Source organism: Neophocaena asiaeorientalis, unplaced genomic scaffold (genome assembly GCF_003031525.2).
Source record: "Neophocaena asiaeorientalis asiaeorientalis breed wild unplaced genomic scaffold, Neophocaena_asiaeorientalis_V1.1 scaffold245, whole genome shotgun sequence".
Taxonomy (NCBI): domain Eukaryota; kingdom Metazoa; phylum Chordata; class Mammalia; order Artiodactyla; family Phocoenidae; genus Neophocaena; species Neophocaena asiaeorientalis.
This window is the reverse complement of record NW_020173953.1, coordinates 1,799,014-1,822,935: the sequence shown is the minus strand read 5'-3', so window position 1 is coordinate 1,822,935 and position 23,922 is coordinate 1,799,014. Positions and strand designations below refer to the sequence as shown.

Here is a 23,922-nt window from a genome sequence, read left to right as displayed (position 1 = left end):
ATTCATAATCTACAATGAATAAGGAAGTGGGTCAAGAAATTCTGCCATTCTTATAATATTGAAAATAAAACTTTAGACTCTAGAGAGTCCAGATTTTGTTAAAACTTAAATATGAATAGGCAGCTGAGGACATTTAAGGAAGAAGGTATTTATAAACCCAAGCACTAGAAGGACTCTTCCACTCCAACTTGTCATTTCCAGTTCCAACTAAACCATGCTAATGTAGTCATTCACTAGTTCTAGTTTAGACTCCTTAACATCTTCCTAAGTATTTTCCTAACTTCAACCTTTCTTCATATACATATTTTTTAGTTTAATATTCCTAAAACAAAGCTCTGTTCATATACTCAATTCAAAAGTGATGAATTGCTCTTAAACTCCTACTCACCAAACCTGATACCCTCTGATCCCAATCCACCTTTTCAGGATTATCCCCCATAATCTCCTATTTGAATATCATCTACCAGCTAAAACCACAGCCCTTCCACAATACAATTTTGTTCACATTATTCCATTTGCCTTGAAATTCTTTACTGTTACTGCCACTGATCAAATCCCACCCAGTCTTCAGGATCTTGCTCAAGGGTCACTTCCTCTCAGAAGCCTGTGCTTATCCTTCAAGATAAGAAAACACTATATTCTCCCTCTAAACACACTCCTACAAAACATGGTATAAATTCCTGGTGGCATTCCTTATTTTCTACCTTATATTAAAGTTGTTAATGTTGATATCCTTCCTCCCCTGGAGTGTAAATCCTGAAGGCATGAAAAACAAAATTAACCTATTACCAAAAACCTAGCAAAGTGAAGGAGGTCAATAAGCATTAATTGAACAAGTAAATGGGAGATTTTCACCTACATCTGCATAGGCATATTCATAAAAGAACATGACCATATTGTGTGTCTCCAGGTGATTAAATCACAGCTAAGAAATACATCTTCACTGTGTATCTATCTGAACCAGGCTTCCAACTCTCTTGGATAGCACTACAATAAGTGGTCCTGTTTCTATTGTAGCTACTAAAAATATCCTTCAGAGGAGAAATATTTATCAATGGCTTCTAATCCTTCAACTATGATATCAAACCTACTAACTCAATTTATCCTGCTCAACATTTAAATCTAAAATAAACTAACATTTGATATTAATTTTGAAAATTTTAACACCATTTGAGATTATCTGAAACTTAAACATGACATGAGTTATCATAAGACAACAGGTGAGAATCCCTTGCTAACAGTGCAAAAGATAACTCTACTGGGATAAAAGTTAACAGTTAATACTGACATTGTCTTACCCTTAGGAATTAAAAAGATAGCAAAATAGATAAAATTTATAATAAGAAATGTATTGTGGAAAATTTGAAGTAGTAAAATATATTCACCCTCATCATATGTATCTAACAGGTTAAATGAAAACTTTTCAAATATAAATAAATATGTTCTTTACTAGCATATAAAATTTTTTTAACTGTCTGACCACAATAAGGTACCACCTATCAGAATGTTTAAAATAAAAAACTGTGACAATACTAAATGCTGGCAAAGATGTGGAGAAAGTGGATCACACATACTACTGGTAGGGATATAAAATGGTACAGCCATTCTGCAAAAGTCTGGGAGTTTCTTAAAAACTAAACATTTAAGGGGATTTCCCTGGTGGTCCAGTGGTTGGGACTCTGCACTTCCACTGCGGGGGGCATGGGTTCAGTCCCTGGTCCGGGAACTAGGATCACATGCTACGTGGGGCAGCAAAAACAACCCAAAAAACTAAACATTTAATTATCATATTACCCAGCAATTGCACTCTTGGACATTGTCCCCAGAGAAATGCAATCTTAAGTTCATGCAAAAACGTGTACACAAATGTTCATAGCAGCTTTATTCATAATCACCTGAAAAGTGAGATAAGCCCCAATGACCTTCAACAGGTGAACAGTTAAAGTGTGGTACGCCCATACCATGTAATACCACTCAGCAATAAAAAAGAACTATTGATACACACAACTTGGGTAAACCCTCAGGTGATTAGGCTAAGTGAAAAAAGCCAATCCTAAAATGTTGTATATTACATGATTCCATTTATATAACATTTTTAAAATGACAAAATTTTAGAAACAGAGAACAGACTAGTGGTTGCGAGGGGCTGGGGGGAGGGATGGCAGTAGAGAAGTGAGTATGATTTTAGAAACGCAACACGAGGTCCATGTAATGTTGGAACTATTCAATACCTTGACTGTGGTGGTGGATACACAAAACTACATAGGTGACAAACTGTACAGAACTTAGTACACACATACTCACATGCACAACACACATATACCCACACACAAACGAAGAGAAGTAAAACTGGGGAGACCCGATTAAGACTGATGGATTGCATCAATGTTAGTATCCTGGTTGTGATATTATACTATAGTTTTATAAAATGTTACCACTACCCAGTAGTCCAGTTTCCTAACATATAAACTTACCACCACTAAGGCTGACTAAGAGGCTCTCCTGACCTCTACTACCAAGGTAATACCTGTGAGCTGTTCTGCAACCCAGATACCACCCAACCCCAAGGTATTCATTCCCCCAGCAGCCAGAAATGTGGCCTGGTGACAGCTCACAGCTCAGTCCGTCCACCCCCAAGAATTATCCTCAGTGGAAGGAAGCCGCCTTGCCCAAGGTTAGTTGCCCTCCCCAGGGTCAGCCCATATCCAATGGCTGGTCTATGCACAAGTACAAAGGCCTGGCCTCTTGCCTCAATTCAGGACCTCTCTGAAGGCCAGAGTTCACTGTGGGATCAGCTGAGACCCCATAGCACTGCCTCTTTGCTCTCCCTCTGCCTAAACTTGCTTCCCTCACTGTTTTCCTTGGGTGGTACCTGAGAACACCCCCCAATAAACCACCTACACACAAATCTCATTCTTAGAATCTGTTCCCCAGGGAACATGACCTATGCCAGCTAGCATTCTGGTCACCCATACTGTACTTTTAGGTAATATCTTCTAAAAGAAGTTCATACTTATATAAATTTGTAAGTTCATACTTAAATAATAAAATTCCATATCAATCAAAATCTAAGCATACCTGATGGCCACATTTAAGACACAGCCAAACTGAAGGATTTTCTTCTGTTTCTTCTTCAGATTTATCTTTTACTTTATTGTCTGTCTTACAATCTTGGCAAATGTTCCATTCCACATTCACTAAAGCCTTTTTCAAATTACCTTGTTCCAATCCTTTTCTAATGTGTCTGCACATAGGTTCTATTAAAACAAATAATAAAGGAGTACGTGAGGTAAAATATGTCTTTCTTCAGTTAATCTCAAAACTTACACTTGATTTGAACTTCAAAAATGAATTTATAAACAAATTTTTAGATAACCTGAAAAGTTAAATTTTTGTTTGATATTTGATTATAAGACGATTACGTAAGAAAGGGATGTTATACAAATTTTGAAGTCCTTGGTATAACTACCGCCACCCCAAATCACTTCAATTTATTTATCACATCTATTATTCTCTTTATTTTAAAAGGTTTGTAGAGAAGGTCCCTCATTCAGTCAACAATACAACTACTGCACACCTGGCACTATGACAGATGCCACGGAACCTAAAAAGTGACCAACTCACAGCTCTTTCTTTAAGCAGCACACATTCTGGCAGGAGAAGCAAATAAATAAATAAATGTACAAGAATCTCTGAAACATGCTATAGCAGCACGAGAAGGTTGATGTCAACGAAAGTTTCACAGGGGAGGTAATGTCTGTATAATCTTGGAAGATATTTACAGTAACAAAAACTCCTATTAATTAAGCACTTAACTATGAGTGTGACACTGTGCTACATTATCTCATTTAATCCACACAACCACCCCAGAAGGAAGACTCTACTATCCCCAATGACTGATGAGAAACCTCAAAGTTAGTGCCCAAGGTCACATAACTACTTAACAGCTATGCCAGAATTTGGATTCAAGTCTTTCTTATTTCACGCTCGTACTTTAAACTATGACCTCATGGAGTAAAGAACAATCTGAAAAGGCCACATCTCATGAACAAAGGGATGGCGGCATAAAATGTAAAAGTGCATGCTGTCTCCTGAGAATGGCAGTCACGCATGTTTAAAAACGAGCAGCTGGACCTGAAACTGAAAACCCCCGCTGGGGCTAGATCACTAACAGGCTTCACAAGCCACTCTAAAGGGCTTCAGTTCTTTGAGGGCCCCTGGAGATTTAGAAACTCATCAAGTGACACAATTAGCTTTATGTCCAATGAATGTGCACCAAGAGAATATAAATGCAAGTGAGATCATATGAAAAACTACTAAATCCCAGTAAGTCATCAAAAAAACATAGACTGGAAAAAGAAAATACTCTTTTTCAACTAGCAAATCAGGAAAAGATTTTTACAAATGATACTAACCTGTGTCAATAAAGGTTCAGAGAAATGGGCACTTTGTTACGCTGCAAGGGGGCCTGTAAATTAGTAAAACATTTCTGAAGGGCAATTTGGCAATAGATCCAAAAGAGCCTTGAACATGTTTATACCACTTAATTCAGCAATTCTAATTCTAGGATCTGTACCAAGAAGAAGATAACCAGATGTGCACAGTTTTAGCTACAAAAATGTTTACTATGACTCTATTCATAACACTGAAAAGTTAAAGATTTATCTACATTTGTAACAGTAGGGGATTACCTAAATAAATTATGAAATGTGCAACCATGGTCTTTTACATCAATGGAATAAACATCACGCCATTAAAAATGTGCTATTAAATGACATGTCTATACAAAGATTAAGTTAAAATGCAAATTACAGAATAATGTACACTTTGATCCCATTTTTACATATTAAAATAGATGTCCATTTAGGGATACAAACAGTACTTTAAAGATTTAGTTGGTGAAATATACCTAAAGATTCAGAAGAATCATCAATTGGAACAGTTTTTCCCTTTGTCCGTTTCTTTCCCATGTTGGCACTTTATGGATTACTTACTGACACAAAATAACAATCTAGAAAACAAGATAAAGTTAGCTTGACAAAAAAAAAGTATGTTTTACAGTTCTATTGGAGACAGTAACATAACTAAACCACATAATTTTGTGTGTCTATTAAGTTACAAAAACCATTCACATGTATCATCCAGTTTTCAGTAAGAACCCTGAAGTAGGCTATTACCTCTGTTTTTCATAGCCTAGGACTCTGATTCTTAGTAAGGTTAAAAGGTTTTCAATAAATGTAAAGGTCAGGAGAGAACCTACACCTTCTTACACAGATCTTGAAAAGTCTCAGCCCCTTATACTATTAGGAATTCAACTTCTCACTAAATAAATGTGGAATGGTGTTGGCGCTTTGAAACAAGATAATTTCTCATCCTTCAAAGCCATCTTTCTTAGCTCCTGCAGGGAATGCAATTTGATTGATATTTCTCAAAGAAAATTAAAAATAATTCTGAAAACAATCTCCTAGAGGGAGTTAGAAAATTCACAAAATAATTCAAAGCCAAATATAAAAAGTGACACACGGTTCTGCATTTTTCCACACCAGGATTTCCTATGGATGTTAGCTGAAAATCGATTACATCTGCATTCTCAACCATTTACATTATATTCTTGACAAAATCAGTTTGGACTACTATGATAAATCTAGTTCATATCAAATCACCTCCTTAGTCAACAATTAAAAATTAGAAAACATGAAAAATACTGGAAGTACATACAGGTCTACCTAATAGCGGTTTTGAAAAGTATATTTTACATACATTAGAATAACTTAGTGTCAAAATCACTTAAATGACTAAAATAATTATTTTACCTGGGATGCTTATTAAAATTCTGATTGCATAAATGGAAAGTAGGACCTGGGACATACGTTTTTAAAACACTTGCCAATTAATTGATACTTAGCTGTCATCGTGCTCTGGCTTAGAGTATTAGAAGTATTCCTCCTTTAGCTCTTAATGGGTTAGGGTAACTAAAGGTAATTCCAAAAGGTTTGTATGAAGAATGAGTGGCAAATTAAATAACTGTTAACCTTTTCAAAGATAATATAAAACGTAACAAAGTTTCATGTTTACAAAATAAATTAACTACTAACAAAAGAACACAACTATATGGGTATATATAAAATGAGCGTATATTTTATGTAATTTTCTCACCCCAAGATAATATTTAACATAATTTCTCTTATCTAGAATTGCAGATTTTAGGGGAAAAAAAACAGCATCCAAGTTCTTGCCTCCAATCCAACTCCCTCTAATCTGTGCTGCATTCCAGTACCAGACATATCTTCCAATAATGCCATTTTCCTCATATTTGGACTCTCAACCACTTCGCCACCAGGGAAGCCCCATCATATCACCCTGTTGATTCAAAGTATTTATCAGTTTTTCAACCCACCCTCCTATGCTGTGCACTCATGGTCCCTTATAAATTGTTCGCACCGCTGTGGTAATCCTTACTCTCATTACTTCTCAACAAAGAACCACTAATGTTTGATCATACAGTGCTTCTGATCTTCAAAGCCTTTTCATAAGTATTATTTCATTTGATTTTCACAAAACCCTTTAAATGGAGCATTTCGCTAAAGAAGGAAACTCAAGCAAAATGATGAAAGATCACAGGATGGCAGAGATGGAACTAAAACGCCGATATTTTGGTTCCAACACAGAATCAAGCCAGTCTCTTCAGTCTCCTTCACTCCAAAACACCCTGCCCCTACCTCTAAGCCTTTGATCTCCAGATAGTTTTCTCTATCTATCCAAATCTTCCCAATTTCTCCAAGATTTCCACTTCAATGGAGCCTTAGGCAACCATTCTACTCTAAATGAACCACTCAACTCTACTTCCCCAGCTAGTGTGCACTATTCATCTTGTACCCTAATCAGATACATAAGTGGGCTGCTTCTTAAATCTTTAACCTGGACATGTGTTATTTCCCTATCTGGAATCTAAAGTTCTAGAAGCAAGAAATGGTTTTCAGTGTTACTTCTGAATCGCCTATAGCATTTAGCATAGTGTTAGTACATAGTAGGTCAAGAAATACTTCTTGCATTGAAATAGAAAAAGATAATAGTACCTGAGGAATTAAGGATGATTATAAGGTGCAAAGGTAGGTACATAAGAATGAAGCACAGAAGTTCCAGTGAAAAAGAGAAAGGTAAAGAATGAAGAAATCTGCAGTAGTGAAGACAGCACTAGCAAATCTGGTTTGAGGACTGCAGTAGCCCAGACTCCAAAGTAAAACTTGAAAGATGAACTGTAATTGCTGCAGGCAGAGGACAGTAAGGGGGTTGCTTCAATGATGTGGAAAAGCTCCAATAAATTATTTTTAATTTATTTTATTTATTTTTATTTTTTGGCTGTGTTGGGTATTCGTTGCTGTGTGCGGGCTTTCTCTAGTTGTGGCGAGCGGGGACTACGTTCCGTGTGGTGCGCGGGCTTCTCATTGCAGTGGCTTCTCTTGTTGCGGAGCACGGGCTCTAGGCGCGCGGGCTTCAGTAGTTATGGCACGTGGGCTCAGTAGTTGTGGCTCGCGGGCTCTAGAGCGCAAGCTCTAGAGCGCAGGCTCAGTAGCTGTGGTGCACCGGCTTAGCTGCTCCGCGGCATGTGGGATCTTCCCGGACCAGGGCTCGAACCCACGTCCCCTGCATTGGCAGGCGGATTCTTAGCCACTGCGCCACCAAGGAAGCCCTTCCAATAAATTTTTGACAACTATAAAGGGCATCTAATGAGTCGTGAGAAGAGAGTACTGTGAGTACCATCAGCTATAATACATCAATAAATCTATACAATTTTTCAGACGAGTCTTCAGATGAGCGTTACTTTTTGCAGGACTCCACACAAAATTTAAATCAGAGCTGGTTTTGCCGGCTCTCATGTCATCCAGTTCCCTTCCCTCTCCGCCCTCCCAGTCTTCCCTCGGTTCCATTAAAAATGCAAGCGTCTGGAAAACTTTGCAAGACTAGAACACGGCTTTCAAGTTTTGCGTATTTATCCTACCCTGGGAGCACTGAATTGGTTAGGTGACAGATGCTGCCTATCCTACTAACCAACACACGGACGCGGCAGCCAACTCAGCCCCAACCCATAAGGTGCCCCTAGCCGCGCGGCGCTCGCCACACCTCCCTTTCCCTTCCAACTGCTCCACACCCACTGGGGAACCTCGGGGTCCACCGGGTCGAGGAGGGCGCCAGCACCAACAACTCATTGGTCAGCTCCTGGAACGGACAGGACATGAGGCCAATGAGAACGCGGTACCGGGCCGAGGCCAGAGAACGTGCTTAAGGACGTGGGCCTTCAAGAGGAGAACGAAGTCGGGCAGGAAATTCGGACTCCCGGCGCGCAGGAAGTCGTGCGAGCGGTGACTGCGAGGCAGTGGGAGCAGAACTCACCCACGGCGACAGCGCCCATAACTGCATCCCTTAATGGGCCCTCGGGCCGGGCAGCCTGCTCCGTCTTCCTCCGGGTGACGAATTGAGAGCGACAGAGCGGAAGCCAGCGTGACCCCTAGAAAGCAACAACTTCCGCTACGCAGCATTATGGGAAGTGGCTTTGGCCCCAGGGTCCGGCGGCACTGACGACAGTTAATCAGCGCCTGCGCGGGGCTCACACCGGAAGTCTGAGCGCGGCAGCCCCTGGAAGCTTGGCTGTCAATGAGTATTTCCCGCTCGCGTGTGACTCTGGGGTTATTGAAATACTTCTAAAGTATGGGTACCAGGTGGTGGTGGTCATACATTTGGAGTCTCCTGGATAGATACCTTACTCAAACACATCGCATCTGAAGGCTGGCTAAGAGGGGACATTTAAAGTTCACGCTTTTTTCCCTAATTCTGTCCAGTCGACTTCTAAAGTTGAATATGTAAATAGTATTGAACTAACCTTGCCGACACAGGGTTAAATTTACAAATATTTACTGTTTACTCGTTAGAAATAGGTAAGTGCCAAGCCCTCTGTAAAGTGAAATAAACATAGGCCTCATCGCCCTGGACTATAGTCTTATGCAGAAGACAAAATAATTGCTAGGAAAAAAAGATGCAGGTGGCAATAGAAAAGCAGGCAAGGGATATAAACAGGTAATTCACAATAAAAGAGCATGATATGAAGAAATATTCATCCTTATTAGTAATCTGATAAAACTAGGTTAAAGTGGCATCCTAGGTACTTCCCTGGTGGCGCAGTGGCTAAGAATCCTCCTGCCAATACAGGGGACACGGGTTCGATCCCTGGTCTGGGAGGATCCCACATGCCGCGGAGCAACTAAGCCCATGAGCCACAACTACTGAGCCTGCGCTCTAGAACCTGTGAACCACAAGTACTGAAGCCCGCGTACCTAGAGCCCGGGCTCCACAACAAGAGAAGCCACCGCAATGAGAAGCCCACGCACTGAAACGAAAAGTAGCCCCTGCTCGTTGCAACTAGAGAAAGCCTGTGCGCAGCAAGAAGACCCAACACAGCCAAAATAAATAAGTAAATAAATAAATAAAAAGAAAGTGGCATCCTAATCTGTCCAATCGGCCAGAGTAACGATGGTTAAATTTGGGGGGAAACTGGCTCTCTTGCTCTTTACTGCTGATATAATTTAAGTTTTCTTCATTCAGCACATAGGCTTTTTTTTTTTTTTTCTATCCTAAAACAGGCTTAGGGCCATTGTACCACCTGCTTCCTCTTCCTAGAATGCTGTTCCCTTTTGATCTTATTCTAATTTTGTTCACACTTTAAAAGTCACTTCCTCACAAAGAAATTGGCTGCGCAATCTAGGAAACATAGCTACCCGATCACTCACATCACCTTATTTACTTCTCTACCCAGCAATTATCACTATCTGGTATTTTTCTTTCATAGTTACCTACATTTACCTCCTCCCCCAGCCTATCCCCTTGCCTCCATAGATACACAGAAACAAGGAGATATAAGCTCTTTGAGAAATGGGACATCTTTGTCTTGTTCATAGCTGTATCTCTAATACCTGGAAGTGTTTGGAACACAGTGCTTAATAAATACTTACTGAAGAAATATAGTCATGAGAAATGCTTGTACAAGAATGTTCATAGCAGCCTTATTCATAATAGTTTAAAAACTGCAAACAGCCCACATCTCCATCAAAAGAGGAATGGAAGAACTGTGGTATAGTCACAGTGGACTACGGCAGTCACTGTGGTATAGTCACAACTATATACAACTTAGTTGCTTAGAATACAACTAAGCAAAAAAAAAGAAATTACTGATACACAAAAACATGGATGAATCTTTATACTGAAAGAAGCCTTACACAAATGTACCTACTGTATAATTCCATCCATATGAAGTTTTGGAACAGACAAAACTAATTGTGGTGGGAGAAAAAATCAGAGTAGTGGTTGCCTCTTGGGTTGGGTGGGGACTGACTGGGAAGGAGCATTTAGGAACTTTCTGGGGTGCTGGTAATGTTCTATATCTCAATAGGATTTGAGTTACAAAGGTGTTTGCGTTTGTCAAAACTCAGCAAATACACATTTAAGATGTTCATTTCATTTTTACTTCAAAAGAAAAAACTGATAGGGATAGAGTAGGATAATCAAATAGCTCAGAAATCCCATTAGGGGATTGTAGATAAAGAGGGAACTTTAGGGGGCTTTGGGAGACCACAGTAAGTTAATTATCGCTCAAGAATGCAGGTTTGCCTAACCACAAAACCATACAACAGAAGTATGAGGCATGCCTCAAAACAATAAAACAATGGTAGCATGAGACTCACATCCTGCCCAGTGAGCTCAGTAAGTTAATGACTCCTAGGACATGCTCTCTGTACACATAAAAAACAATAATTTATGGAAAGGTGACACTTCAAAGTGAAAGACCCTCATTGTACTGAGACCTAAAATAATTTTTCCATAGTGCCATGACAGTCCCGGCTTGACCAATTAGGGACAAGAAAAACTCCCCTGCCCAACCTGGAGGAGGAGCTGATGATGGAAACATGACATCTACTCAAGAATGAGGAAGAAGGTGGTCTTTTCCCCCTCCCCACTTTTCCTTTGATTATAAAAATGTAACCCACGAAGTACTCGGGGCAGCACAACACTCATTGATGATGGAAACATGACATCTACTCAAGAATGAGGAAGAAGGTGGTCTTTTCCCCCTCGCCACTTTTCCTTTGATTATAAAAATGTAACCCACAAAGTACTCGGGGCAGCACAACACTCGCCTGCCCGCCTGTATGCCTCACAAGCGTCCTATTCTAATAAGTCACCTCTTATCCATCACTTTGCCTCTGGCTGAATTCTTTCTGCCCTGAGACATAAAGGAGCAGAGCTCCTGGGAGCGACCCCCCCCCAAAAAAAGAAAACGCCACCTAGCAGTTTCAGTAGTACCTGACATCAATGGGTATCAGTTTACAAACCTCATTTATGAGATTTCTACAATGAATATGTAACATAAAGGAAAAAGTGCATTGTGTATATTTAGTTCGTGAAGAAAAACATTTTTAATTACTCTCGTGTTGGAGTCGCGTTCAAACTGTCCTTTTATTAGCCGGGACAAGTTTCTGTGCATTAACAGGGTCCTTCCTAAGGTCGCCAAGGCCAGCATCCACGCTCAACTGTTCCTATTGCCTTGCTACTCAGCGTCCTTCAGGGACCAAGAGGATCGTTACCGCTTGGGAAGACCTTAGGAATGCAGAAAGTGGGACCCCACCACTACCTACCGAATCCCGAGCTGCATTATATACCAAGATCCCCGAAAGATTCCGCTGCAAGTTCAAATTTGAAGAGCGTTACTTTAAAGGACCATTTCCTGACTCAGGAAACTTGCCGGCTATGCTTCTCACTGACAATGGCAGCAGCTGGGAAACGCCAATTCGGAAGAACAATACACTCCGCGATCGAGAAAAATGAAGCTGGGCCCAGGAATCCCACGGGTCTCTGCTCGGGCTTCCGGGAAGAGCGGGCCTAAGAGTGCGCATGCGCCAGCCCCGGAGGACTCAGTCTCGGTCTCCCAGGCTGCCGGGCCAGAGCGGTTCGTAAACTTCCAGTTGCCTAGCCCTAGAATTTTGAGGCTTCCTCCGGATGAGAATTGAGCTGTCCGTACAGCCAGGACACTCGGGGTTACAGCACCGAGGGGGTCCATGGCTCGAGGTGAGTCCCTGTCCACTGGTGCTCAGCGGGATTGGAGGGGGTCCCGGGAAGTTGGCTACCTGCTGGCACCCCCTGCCCACGACCTTCTCACCGCTCATTGGTTAGAGCTGGCTTCAGGGTTTCATGGCCCCGCCCACCCCTTTACCCTCCCCGCGCCACCCCGCTACCCTCGCCCTTCCCCTCACCCCCGCCCTCGGCCTGGTCAGTCGTTAGGGGCGAGGGTGCCTGCGTATCACGCTTCGGTAGTGGCCCTGGCAACTTTCTGAGACGGTTAGGACTCGGGCAGCGAGACGCTCCTCCCTTAAAAAAAAAAAACAAAAACTTGGGGGGGGGGGGGGGTAAAAAGGATTCCGCTCAGGAAACTCAAGGTTCATTCTGCGTTCTTACAACATTCATTAAAATCTCGAGTCAGAAACTTCTCATAAGGGTGTTTCTGGGACTGAAATCTCATCTACGAAAATAATTTGACAAATCACTTATTGTGACATCACTCCCGTAGTTGTCTACCCGTAGGTCTATTAGTCCCAAACTTTGCTGGTTCCATTTCATCTTCCAGACCTCCAAACTCAATGAGGCCTCCTCCCAAATTCACTCACTTCCTGACTGAGTAAACAAACGTGCCTTTAAATAAATGTCGATTACTCCCCAAATTATATCTTCAGCCGGATCTCATAATTGTACATCTAACTGCCTGCTGGACATCTCTGCTTAACAGGTGTCCTGATCGGCACTTCATTACCTAGTATGTCTAAAACCAAACTTCAGATTTCCATCATCTTCCCCATCTAAGTAAATGGCAGATCCATTCTTCCAGTTTCTTAAAGCCTTGGAGTTATTCTTACATATCACATATAATTCATCAATAATCCTATTGGGTCTATACGAAATCTATGTCCAGAACATGAACAGTTGCTTACCACCTCCATCGCCATACCTTAATCCAAGCCACCATCACCTCTCCTCCTATCATTGTAGTGCCTACCTGGTCACCCTGCTTCCATCCTTGTTGCCCTACCCTCTTGCCAGCAGTGAGTGCGGGCCTCTTCATAAGTAAGTCAAACCCCTCCAGTGGCCTTCCATATCAGTCAGGATAAAATCCCAAATCCTAGCCATCCCTATAAGTTCCAACATGAGCTGCCCCATATTTCCCTTCTAACCTTGTGTCCTTATAAAACCCTGCCCCTGGCTCATTCGGCCCCAGCCGCCTGGTGTAGCACCATCCTCTTTGATGGACTTTGGGCATGCTGTTCCTTTTGCATGGAAAACTTTTTGCCCAGTTAAACACATGGCTTTCTTCTTCAGTGCCTTCAGGTCTCTTCCCTGCAATCACCTTAGCAGAGAGGCTGTCCCTGACCACCCCGTGTAACATTCAACCACCCACCCTGCAACTTGAGCCTTATCTTCTTTATCTTCTTCATAACCGTTATTCACTGGACATACATATATGTGTGGGTTTTGTTGTTATGGTCTTCTCCCACTAGATTAAATCTCTGAGAGCGGAGTTTTTTTTGTTACGTTTATCCATTGTTATAGTCTTAGTGCTTGACACACAATAGGTGCTCAGGAAACATTTGTTGGGGCTTCCCTGGTGGCGCAGTGTATATATATATATATATAAAAAGTCTCTAGAGAGTAAAGCAAACATATTTAAAGGAGGGAGGCATGTGCAGTTCTAACTGTGTAGAGAAGAGCAAATATCATTAGGTCTGGAAAAAATGTTGGGGGGTCAGATAGGTTTGGGATACTATGCATACTAAACCCTCTTGTTAGAAATTCATGGTGCATATTGGCATCTAACAATAAAGACTGAGAAATCACACACAAAAAGTGTGCCGTATAATTTATTGTCCTAGACTTCTCTGGTGATCCAGTGGTTAAGACTCCATGCTTCCAATGCAGGAGGCACGGGTTCAATCCCTGGTTGGGGAAGTTCCGCATGCAGCGAGGTGTGGCCAAAAAAAAAAAAAAAGAGTTTATTGTACAGATGGGGTCACTTTTGTCTAGGATAAATACTAAACCAGTCAGGACAAGAAGATGACCCATGGTCACCCTAGAGAAACCTATTGAGCTTTGTGTCATTCAGCATTTCAAGAACTTATTTAAGAATACAATGCTTTATGTATTTTTTTTTTTCCCAGCATGGCATTGACACCCTGGTAAGGCGTTTTAAGGACATGAGTTGAAAACCACTGGGATTGGGAATGATTAGGTGGTGTTGGCATTGGTTTATACTCTGATCTGTGGAGACTGCCTATAGTATACAAGACATTATTTTCATATTTTCCTGATTCGTGTCCAGTTAATCCTAATGAAGTCAATACCCCACCACATTAATCATTCCCATAATCTTTGGTGTTGCTTTTGACAGGACCCATTGCAGCTACTGACCTGACACCTCTGAGTAGTTTGCATTTCTTTTTAAGTGGAAGAACTTTTTTTGCTCTTTAAAAGTACCATAGAGTGAACTAGCTAAATTGTTGGCCAAGTACCATTTTCTGATGTTAAAGAAATGACCCAACTATATTGGATGAAATAAAGAAGACTTGAATTAATAGACATGTTCTTAGAGGGCTTATAATGGATCATGCAAGACACCCTTTGGGAAGTGGATCCGCTCTCAATACGCTGGCATTTTGTGATACTGTGTCTTTGAAACTAACAGCCAGATGGTGAACTGGTATAAATTCACTCTGTTACTGACCAGGGTTCTTGGCTTCCTTAATCAATAGAAATTGATAAGAGGCCAGACAAGAAATTCAGGCAGGGCTTTATTGGAACCCCTGCTGCAGCAGGAGGGAGTGAAAACAAGTAACAAGTTCCCTTGCTCACTCCGGGGGCAGGGGGAGCCGTTTCCTTATATGGGGTGAGGATAGGTGTGGGTCCAGGGGTCGGGGTGGTCTGCCCACCCCCTTGGTGGTGCTGTGTGGCTTTTTGGTCTTTTTGTATGTTGTTCATAATTTGCCCCAGTTGCGCCTGCATGTAGTCAAATTTTTAGTCCCTTATAGTTTCTTTGTATTTTTTTGCTTGAGGAGACATTTGTCCGCGTGCAGGCACTGCAGCAAAAGGTCCCAGGTCCCAGCCTGTCTCAACTCTATTGGGTAGCTGTCAGGGTCGTTAGCCAGTATGCCTTTCCCCCCACCCGCCGGGAACCTAACACACCTCCACCCCATTCTCCCAGACCACAACACTGTTGCTCAATCACCGATTATGTGAACTTTTCCCTAATAGATAGTTGGCGCCCTCTTGCTTGTTTCAGTATACTTCTATCAGACACTGCATACAATCAGTATAATGACAATGTGGAGTGTGAATTGATGGTTGATGGAGAGATTAGAGGCGGAGGCCAGGTAAGAGGAGTCATGGTTCTGGAAGGAAATAGATGCACACTCAATTTTGAAACTTTGAATAGGCTGTTTCATAAAGGGGCTATTTACAGAGGTGTGGCCACGTTTAAAGGAACCATGACTATCCCTTGGCTGAAAGTTCTGCTGGAGCTAAACAAGGGCTGCCTGCAGAAGCTTGGTCATAGAGGGTCACAGCCATTGTCAGAATACCACCAAAGCAAGGAAGGAGTAGTGAGGAAATACCCTAGCCTCTTTCTCCTCCCATCCTCCCACTTCCTGCCGGAATCTTGGCTGAACCCAACCACAAGGAAGGCAGAAGACTTGGGTGCTATCGGCTATAGAGGTCAGCTGTCCAGAGTCCAGGGCAGGGAAAAGAAGGGCCAAGAATGGATTTAGAGGATAATCAGAAAGTAACCAGCACAAGAAGAAATATTCCAAATGATGTGTCTCTGAATTAGACCTTGGTAGTTGGGCTTGTGAAGAAGGGACAGGTTCAGGCCTATGCTGTTTTTCTTGTGCTTTCCTGCCTTGCACACCTGTTCTCTCTCCCCACTATGCCTCCTCCTCCCTTGTCTAAGTCTTACCCTTCCTTCAAGGCTCAACTCTTATCTTGCTGCCTTCCTCAAATCTTTCCTGATGACCTATTTCATTGATTATGCTTTTATCTTAATCCTCATGATAATACCTATACTGGTCATTAAGCACTTGGCCTTTTTACCTTCATTGTTCTATATTTTATTAGATATAAGTCCTGATCTTTGAACTAAATAGAAAGTTCCAAGAAGGAGTGAAGGATGAAGCTCTACATATAGTAGCTGCTTGATAAACCTTTACCAAAGATTAAAAGGAATTCCATGAAGACACCAGTAGCTGAAATAATGGTGTTTGATTTCACGGAGTAAATTCTCATTGAGAAGGTAAGCCATGTTTGCCTGTGCAACAGTGGGATTGAGCTCTTCTTTTCCATTCGGAAGAGTAACCCTTATTTTTTTTCTGGTGAATTTAGAAGTACTACATGCTAATCATAAAACGTCAAACAATATAGAAGCACACAAACTGAAAAGTGAAAATCCTTCTCTTCTTCCCTCTACCCACATTTAGCCAACTGTTAATAGTTTGGTGAATTCTCTTTGTGATTTTTTTTCAAGTATGTGTGATGGTATAAGAATGAATAGTAATATCATTATTTATTGATTAAGATTATGTATGTTGCTCTACAGTCTACTATTTTAGGTAACCATATAAAATGAACATCAATGTTAACATCCATTTTTAAAATTATCTCATAATATTCTACTGTTTGAATATACAGGCATACCTCATTTTATTGCACTTTGCAGATACTGTGATTTTTACAAATTGAAGGTTTGTGGCAACCGTTGAGCACATCTATTGGTGCCATTTTTCCAACAGCATTTGCTCACTTTGTGTCTCTCTGTCATCTTTGGATTGGTATCCAGAAATCCAAGGGTACCAACCGGAAAAAAAAAAAGAAAAATTTAAGCCCTAACAAAAACCTTCTCTATCTAATAAGGTATCAAGAAAAGTACAGTCTAGCAAGACAGAAAACATTTAAATAATAAATACTGTATACCAGGCAAATCCCACAAAAACACTGTGGCCTCTCCCCTACTAACACCAGCAAAGGGAGCCTAGATTCCATCTTCACTGAGTTGTAATAAGCACCTAATGCCCACCCCTTGTCAGAAAGGTGCCAAAAATGTCTGAGTTGGGACCCAGGACTTCCCTCCCTGCTAGGCAGTAACAAGGACTGCACTACAGTGTCAGTGTCAGCCCCATATCAGGTCCATGTCAGACCACATGAAGAGTTTGTATGTCTGCGTGATGCAGCAATAACAAGGGACCCTCTTTTATCCCCTTCTGGGGTGTTGTCAGAGAGGTCTAGTGGAAAGTCAGAGCTCTCAACACCACCTACCGTTAACAAAGCCACCCCTAACCCTGGTGTTAGTGGAGGCCACCTGGGGAGCAATAATGAGGCACTCCTATCACTCCCAACCAGGGAGGTATCCTTAGAGGCCTACAGTGGCACTAGAATGCCCATCCTCACCCAGCAGTAATGAAGAACTCTCTCCACTCCCCTACTTACCTTAGATGTCAATAAAAGCTGAGTAGGGAACCTGGATTTCTATCACACTTGGTAGTAATGAAGCAGCACCCACCTCTTCCCCTCCTGAAGCATTATCAGATAAAGCATGCTAAATTGGAAGATTTAAATAATATCCAGAGTCTCTTAATACCCCAAATGTCCAAGTTTCAATCAAAATCGCTCATCATACCAAGGACAATGACAATCTCAAACTAAATGAAAAAAGAAAATCAATAGATGCCAATACTAGAATGACAGAGATGGGAGAATTATCTGACAAAGATTTTAAAACCCCTATCATAAAAATTTTCAACAGGCAATTACAAACACACTTGAAGCAAATGAAAAAAATAGAGTCTCAGTAGAGAAACAGAAGATAGAAAGAAGAACTAAAAAGAAATGTTAGAAATGAAAAATATAACAACCAGAATTAAAAACACAGTAGATAGAATCAACACCAGAAGGAAAGGAGCAAAGGAAAGAATCAGAAAACTGGAAGTTACAACAAAAATTACCCAATCTGAATAACAGAGAGAAAATAGACCAAAAATAAATAGAGTTTTAGGGACATGTGAGACTATAACAAAAGATCTGACATTCATGTCATCCCAGGAGAGGAGAAAGATGACAGAACTGAAAATGTACTTGAAGAAATAATGGCTGAAAATTCCCCAAATTTGTCAAAAGGTATAAACAGATTCAAGAGACCAGATTAATGTCAAGCAAGATGAACCCAAAGAAATCCACATCAAGACACATCATAGTCAAAGTTCCGAAAACTAAAAGAAAGATATCTTGAAAGCAGCAAGAGCAAAATGAACCTTAGCTATAAGGGTAAACAATTCAAATAACAGAGCATTTTTCATCAGAAACTATGGAGACCAGGAGGAAGAGGCATAATACTGTTCAAATACTGAAAGTAAAGAACTATCATCCCAGAATACTTATATCCAGTGAAAATATGCTTCAGGAATGAAGGAGAAATCAAGACATTCTATGATAAAGGAAAACTAAGAGAATTTATAAGACTTACCCTAAAAGAATGGCTAAAATAAGTTTTCTAAACAGAAAAGAAAACGAAAGGAATTATGGAGGAAATATCATGACTGAGCAAAAATATAAATGAATAAAATGGATTTTCCTTGAGTTTTCTATATCATATTTGATGGCTGAATCAAAAATTATTACACTGTTGTTCTAAATATATGTAGAAGAAAAATTTAAGATCACTATATTATTATATTTTTAACATCTTTATTGGGGTATAATTGCTTTATAATGGTGTGTTAGTTTCTGCTTTATAACAAAGTGAATCAGTCATACATATACATATGTTCCCATATCTCCTCCCTCTTGCATCTCCCTCCCTCCCTAAGATCACTATATTATTAACGGAGGAAGGTAAAAGTAAAAGTGACATAAGGTTTCTGTATTTTACTGACACTGGTAAATATGATACCAGTAGACTGTTATAATTTGTATATACATATGTGTGTAATTATATATATATAATATTATATATATATAATTTAGAGTAACCACTAAAAAAGCTATAAAAAGAAATACAGGCAAAAACATTATAGATTAACCAAAATGGAATTGCAAAATATTTTCAAAAAGGCAGGAAAAAAACCCCAAAGAAATAGAAAACAAAATGGTTGACTTAAGACATAACATATTAATATTGCATTAACTGTAAATGTCTAAATACTATAATTAAAAGATAGAGATTGCCACCCACATACACACAGAGTTATCTCATCCAAAATGTCAATAGTGCCAATATTAAGAGATGCTGAACTAAAGTCTAGACCCAAGACTTTCAACAAATTCATGTTTTCTACTGCATACACACTGCTGCTTTCCAAGGTAGCTGGTGTTGACAGTACTGAGCCTTTCTGAAGTTCTGCAGCTCCCTTCCCCACCTGACCAAGAAGTTAACAGAGGGAAGAAAGCTGAAATCTGTCAGTTATAATTCATTCACCCCTTTCCATCTTCCAGAATTTTGTTGACAGCTTTTATCTATTATTTCCTCTCCCTTTGTCTTTAAGAATCTGTTCCTTTACTCTAGTTTAAATGGGGGAAAAATAGAGAAAGAGAAATAAATACATGTGCTCAGCCTTCGTGTTTTATTAGAAAGCCCCACACTTTGTCTTGCAAATGAAATTAAAATCAATTTATCAAATTCTAAAAAAAATTTTTAAATCATATTTTGATTAGCAGATTGGTAACCTTTATAACCTTGGAGTGGGGAAGACTTTTCTAACAAAGATTCAAAGTCCAGAATCTGTAAAAGAAAAGGCTGGTGAGTTTGCCTCCTTAAAAATAAAAACTCATGAATGGCACACACAGACACAAAACACCATAAAAAGACTATGTATTAAGAATTTTTTTTAAAGGAGGGGACTGTGTAAAAATTTTAAACTTCCATGTAGCAACTTTCTGGAAGGCAACTTGGCAATATCTACCAAAATTTTTAAATGCTGTACCAACCAGCCACCTCTACAAACTGATTCTTGAATATACAGTATTCACAGTTCAACATGCACATATATATATATATATAAGCTACCATTATAGAAGTATTCATAATAGAAAAAATCTGGAAGCAACCCAAGTGCCCATCAGTAGATAACAAACGCAATAAATTATGACTTATCTACATGATTCAGTATGACAGTCAACCACTAGAAAGAATGAGATAAAACAATATGTGCTGACAGTGAATAGATCTGCAAAATATATTTGGGGGGAAGAGGGATAGGAAGTAAGGAAAAAAGATGTGTATATATGATCCCCGTAGATACATTTTAATTATATATTTAATTCTCTACATTTATTTACACATTATACCAACATGTGTTTTCTATATATGTATAATGCCTAAAATGTTTTCTGTTTCTGAAACACCTAAAACTCTGCCTTGGATCGGGGACTTGGACAGATAGGGGAAGCAGTCACCAGCAGCAAACTGTATCTTCATTTTATAACCTTTCTCTGCCATTTGAATTTTATAATCTTGTACTTTTTTTTTGTAATGTTAACATGGGTTACTTGAGCTGTGGGATAATTAGCCTTTATTCTCCTTTTTCACATTCTTCTACTTTTTTAAAAAACTAACGAATATTAAGTTAAGAAGGAAAAATTAACCGTCCACATAACTAACTCTCTTACTTATTCTTTTCATTCTAATTTTCCAAGGTAACCAGTCAGAGCCTCTATCCTTGTTATATCATTGACATGGCGTTTGACTACATAATTAGTTTACTTCAATGTAATTGCTCATTGTGGCAGCTCAAGATGCCACATCAACTATCTAGAAACAGAAGAATTTGGTGCCTGCTTATTATTAGAGTTTTATGGCTCTCATTGGATTGTCCTGTTCTTTGGGTCCTTAGCATATTACATCTGAAAGTAGAATAGCCAGAAGGTATTCTGATTAACTTTCATATTTTATGAAGAAATCAAATTTTCAATAAGTTTCCATATTCAGTAAGTACCCATATTGAGTTCTCCCAAGATTGTATAATACTTGTAAATGTCTCTATTATCCTGTCTTCCTAGAACCCTACAGATATCCAAAAATGATTGAGATTGAACAGGCAGAGGCCCAGCTCTCTGAGTTAGACCTGCTAGCCAGTATGTTCCCCGGTGTGAATGAGCTCATAGTGAATGACCAGCTGGCTTTAGCAGAACTAAAAGATTGTATTGAAAAGAGGACAATGGAAGGACGATCTTCAAAAGTTTACTTTACTATCACTATGAACCTGGACATATCTGAGGAAGCAGTGGTAATTCAGTTTTACTTTTGGAAGCATGTTTCATGTCTACTTTTGAAACATGTCTCAACTTAAAACAGCCCTTACAGCATTTTTTTCTCTCTCTCTTTTTTATTTTTATTTTTTATCAGGTGATGTTTTCTCTGGCCTGTGTTCTTCCCTTTAAATACCCTGCAGTTCTGCCTGAAATTACTGTCAGGTATGTTACAGAAACTGGCCAATTCTAGAGGTCAAAACTAATCTGAGAATAAAAGCAATTCTCAAGTTTGTTTTCTGTTCCAAGAAAATTGATTTAATTTTTTAATCCCGTATCTTTTCCATCAGATCAGTATTATTAAGTAGATCCCGGCAGGCTCAGCTGAATACAGATCTGACCACATACCTACAAAAGAATTGTCTTGGAGATGTCTGTATATTGAATGCCACAGAGTGGGTTAGAGAACACGCTTCTGACTATGTCAGCAAAGACAACACACCTTCCCCTGTTCCAGGAAGTACAGTCCAGCCAGTTGACCTCATTCTCACAAGACTCTGGATCTACAGCCATCACATCTACAACAAATGCAAAAGAAAGAACATTCTAGAGTGGGCGAAGGATCTTTCCCTATCTGGGTTTAGCATGCCTGGGAAACCTGGTGTTGTTTGTGTGGAAGGCCCACAAAGTGCCTGTGAAGAATTCTGGTCAAGGTTGGCTTTCACAACTTTTGTATGCCTTGTCAATAATTTTAGTACTAAACACGATACTAGAGATGTGGAAATCAGTATGTATGGGGACTCAGTCTAAAACAGCACTCACATATGATCAGCATCACTCCCTTCACCTGATACAGGGCACAAAGAAGATGTTCTGTAGATAGATGTTAAATCGAGCCCCGGCCCAAGATGGTGTCTACTGTCCCCTCCATGGCTATGGATCTGATTCTCCCCTCATCTTAGTGATGCTGTAAATTGTGTGAACCCTGTGAAACAAGGGGGTTTCTAATCTTCTCATTTCTGAGAAGTCCCTTTGGGAGGTCGAGATTCAGCAATTTCCACATTTCTAAAATGCTAATACAAGGCAGTGATAATGGCAATAAGTGAGTTTGGGGGTGGGATTATAACCAGAATCATATTTGATTAAAATAAAATCCATGTGAGATAAAAGTAGATTTCTTTACTTCTAGGAAAAGGCACTGAGAAATCTGTTTCATAACTTCTATTTTCAGTGCCTTAGAATACACAACACATTTTCAAAATTTCTACTCTGAAAATTTCTTTCAGACTCAGAAAATTAAACTGGAAGAGAATTTTAATTCGCCATCGAGAAGACATTGCTTTTGATGGTACAAATGAGGAAATGGAAAGACAAAGAAAATTTTCAGTTTTTGAAGAAAAAGTATTCAGTGTTAATGGAGCCAGAGGAAACCACATGGACTTTGGTCAACTGTATCAGTTTTTAAATGCCAAAGGATGTGGGGATGTTTTCCAGATGCTCTTTGGTGTGGAAGGACAAGGAGCAGAAGAGTAGTTGAAAGTGTTTTGCTACTGTTGATCTTTTGACTTTCTCCCCGACTCTTTCTTGAAAGATTAAGTAATTTCCCTTTAGTCCCATTCTAAAATGTTAAGGGGGAGAAAAAGAGGAAAAGTAGTATAACTGAAATGCATCTGTTAAAAATATTCATGATTGAATGCAGAACTGAGTGTAGTTTTTTTTGTTTGTTTGTTTGTTTTGCGGTACGCGGGCTTCTCACTGTTGTGGCCTCTCGTGTTGCGGAGCACAGGCTCCGGACGCGCAGGCTCAGTGGCCATGGCTCACGGGCCCAGCCACTCCGCGGCATGTGGGGTCTTCCTGGACCAGGGCACGAGCCCGTGTCCCCTGCATCAGCAGGCGTACTCTCAACCACTGCACCACCAGGGAAGCCCAGAACTGAGTTTTAAATTATAATCTTAAAATTGTTGATAGACATGTCTTGACATATAAACTACCTATTTTGAAAGAGAAGTTAATTATATTTGAGGATGATAGAGTTGGTGTTAACTTGCCACTTACTCCCAATCCACTTCCCCTTTATCTGCCTCCACTAAGAACCTGGGAAAGCTTAATGCTCACTCTCTCCAGGCTCTCTTGCAGCTGGTGGGGGTGCCAGGGAACCTTTGGGAAAACTTTTGCTTCCCTGATTAAAATGATAGATGCAGCTAGGGCACCTCTTCCCTCTCTTTCTGTCCGAAATACCAAAGTGATGGCTGGAGCTGCAGTAGTCCTTTCAACCACGAGGGAAGGATGGGCCAAAAGAGCCACAGAGATGCCAGTCCTCAAGCTGTTAAACTACTGATCGGACACTAGCCGCTGCCTATCTCTAGACAGCTTATTATGAAATAAAACCAGTTTTATTTATATTTCTGTGTCTGTTACTAGCAGTTAAAAGCGAGTTTGCCAAATAGATTTTTTTCAAAGCATTAGTTTTGCATCTGCCCCAGGCACTTGATACAAAGATTAGTGAAATTTTTCTTAAACGGAGTTTTCAGTTCATCTCTATTTTTGTATACTCATGCTCTGCCTCTGCTCCTTGGCTCACCTCACAGAAGGCTTTGAAGCATG

General features: G+C 40.1%; 2 protein-coding genes across 8 annotated transcripts in view; one reads left to right on the top strand and one right to left on the bottom strand.

The window, feature by feature from the left end:
• Nucleotides 1-11,908, bottom strand: part of USP16 (ubiquitin specific peptidase 16) — a 35,563-nt gene extending 23,655 nt beyond the window's left edge. For 2 of the 6 annotated variants that reach the window (XM_024752890.1, XM_024752886.1), the window contains exons 1-3: nt 8,392-8,504; nt 4,910-5,011; nt 3,079-3,257 (exon numbers count right to left, since the gene is read on the bottom strand). In XM_024752890.1, coding sequence (XP_024608658.1) covers nt 3,079-3,257; nt 4,910-4,970 — 240 coding nt within the window. In that variant the 5' untranslated portion in view covers nt 4,971-5,011; nt 8,392-8,504. Of the gene's footprint in view, nt 1-3,078; nt 3,258-4,415; nt 4,469-4,909; nt 5,012-8,391; nt 8,505-11,684 lie in introns of those variants that run through there. The other 4 variants (XM_024752887.1, XM_024752888.1, XM_024752885.1 and 1 more) reach the window with 3 other exon arrangements.
• Nucleotides 11,909-11,965: 57 nt separating this feature from the next.
• On the top strand, nt 11,966-23,060 carry RWDD2B (RWD domain containing 2B). Of its 2 annotated transcripts, XM_024752891.1 has the most exons (6): nt 11,966-12,114; nt 16,201-16,375; nt 21,130-21,356; nt 21,476-21,543; nt 21,669-22,031; nt 22,605-23,059. In XM_024752891.1, the coding sequence occupies exons 3-6, from the start codon at nt 21,150-21,152 to the stop codon at nt 22,849-22,851; spliced, it is 885 nt and encodes a 294-aa protein (XP_024608659.1). In that variant the 5' UTR covers nt 11,966-12,114; nt 16,201-16,375; nt 21,130-21,149; the 3' UTR covers nt 22,852-23,059. The 2 variants fall into 2 exon arrangements, with proteins under 2 accessions (XP_024608659.1, XP_024608660.1); XM_024752892.1 differs by lacking the exons at nt 11,966-12,114; nt 16,201-16,375 and having other exon boundaries at nt 21,134-21,356; nt 22,605-23,060.
• Nucleotides 23,061-23,922: the final 862 nt, after the last annotated feature.

Coding starts and splice junctions, on each gene's coding strand:
- RWDD2B (XM_024752892.1), top strand. CDS start 21,150: ATGATTGAGATTGAACAGGCAGAGGCCCAGCTCTCTGAGTTAGACCTG. Junction 21,357..21,475: donor ACATATCTGAGGAAGCAGTG/GTAATTCAGTTT, acceptor ATTTTTTATCAG/GTGATGTTTTCTCTGGCCTG. Junction 22,032..22,604: donor TGTGAAGAATTCTGGTCAAG/GTTGGCTTTCAC, acceptor AATTTCTTTCAG/ACTCAGAAAATTAAACTGGA.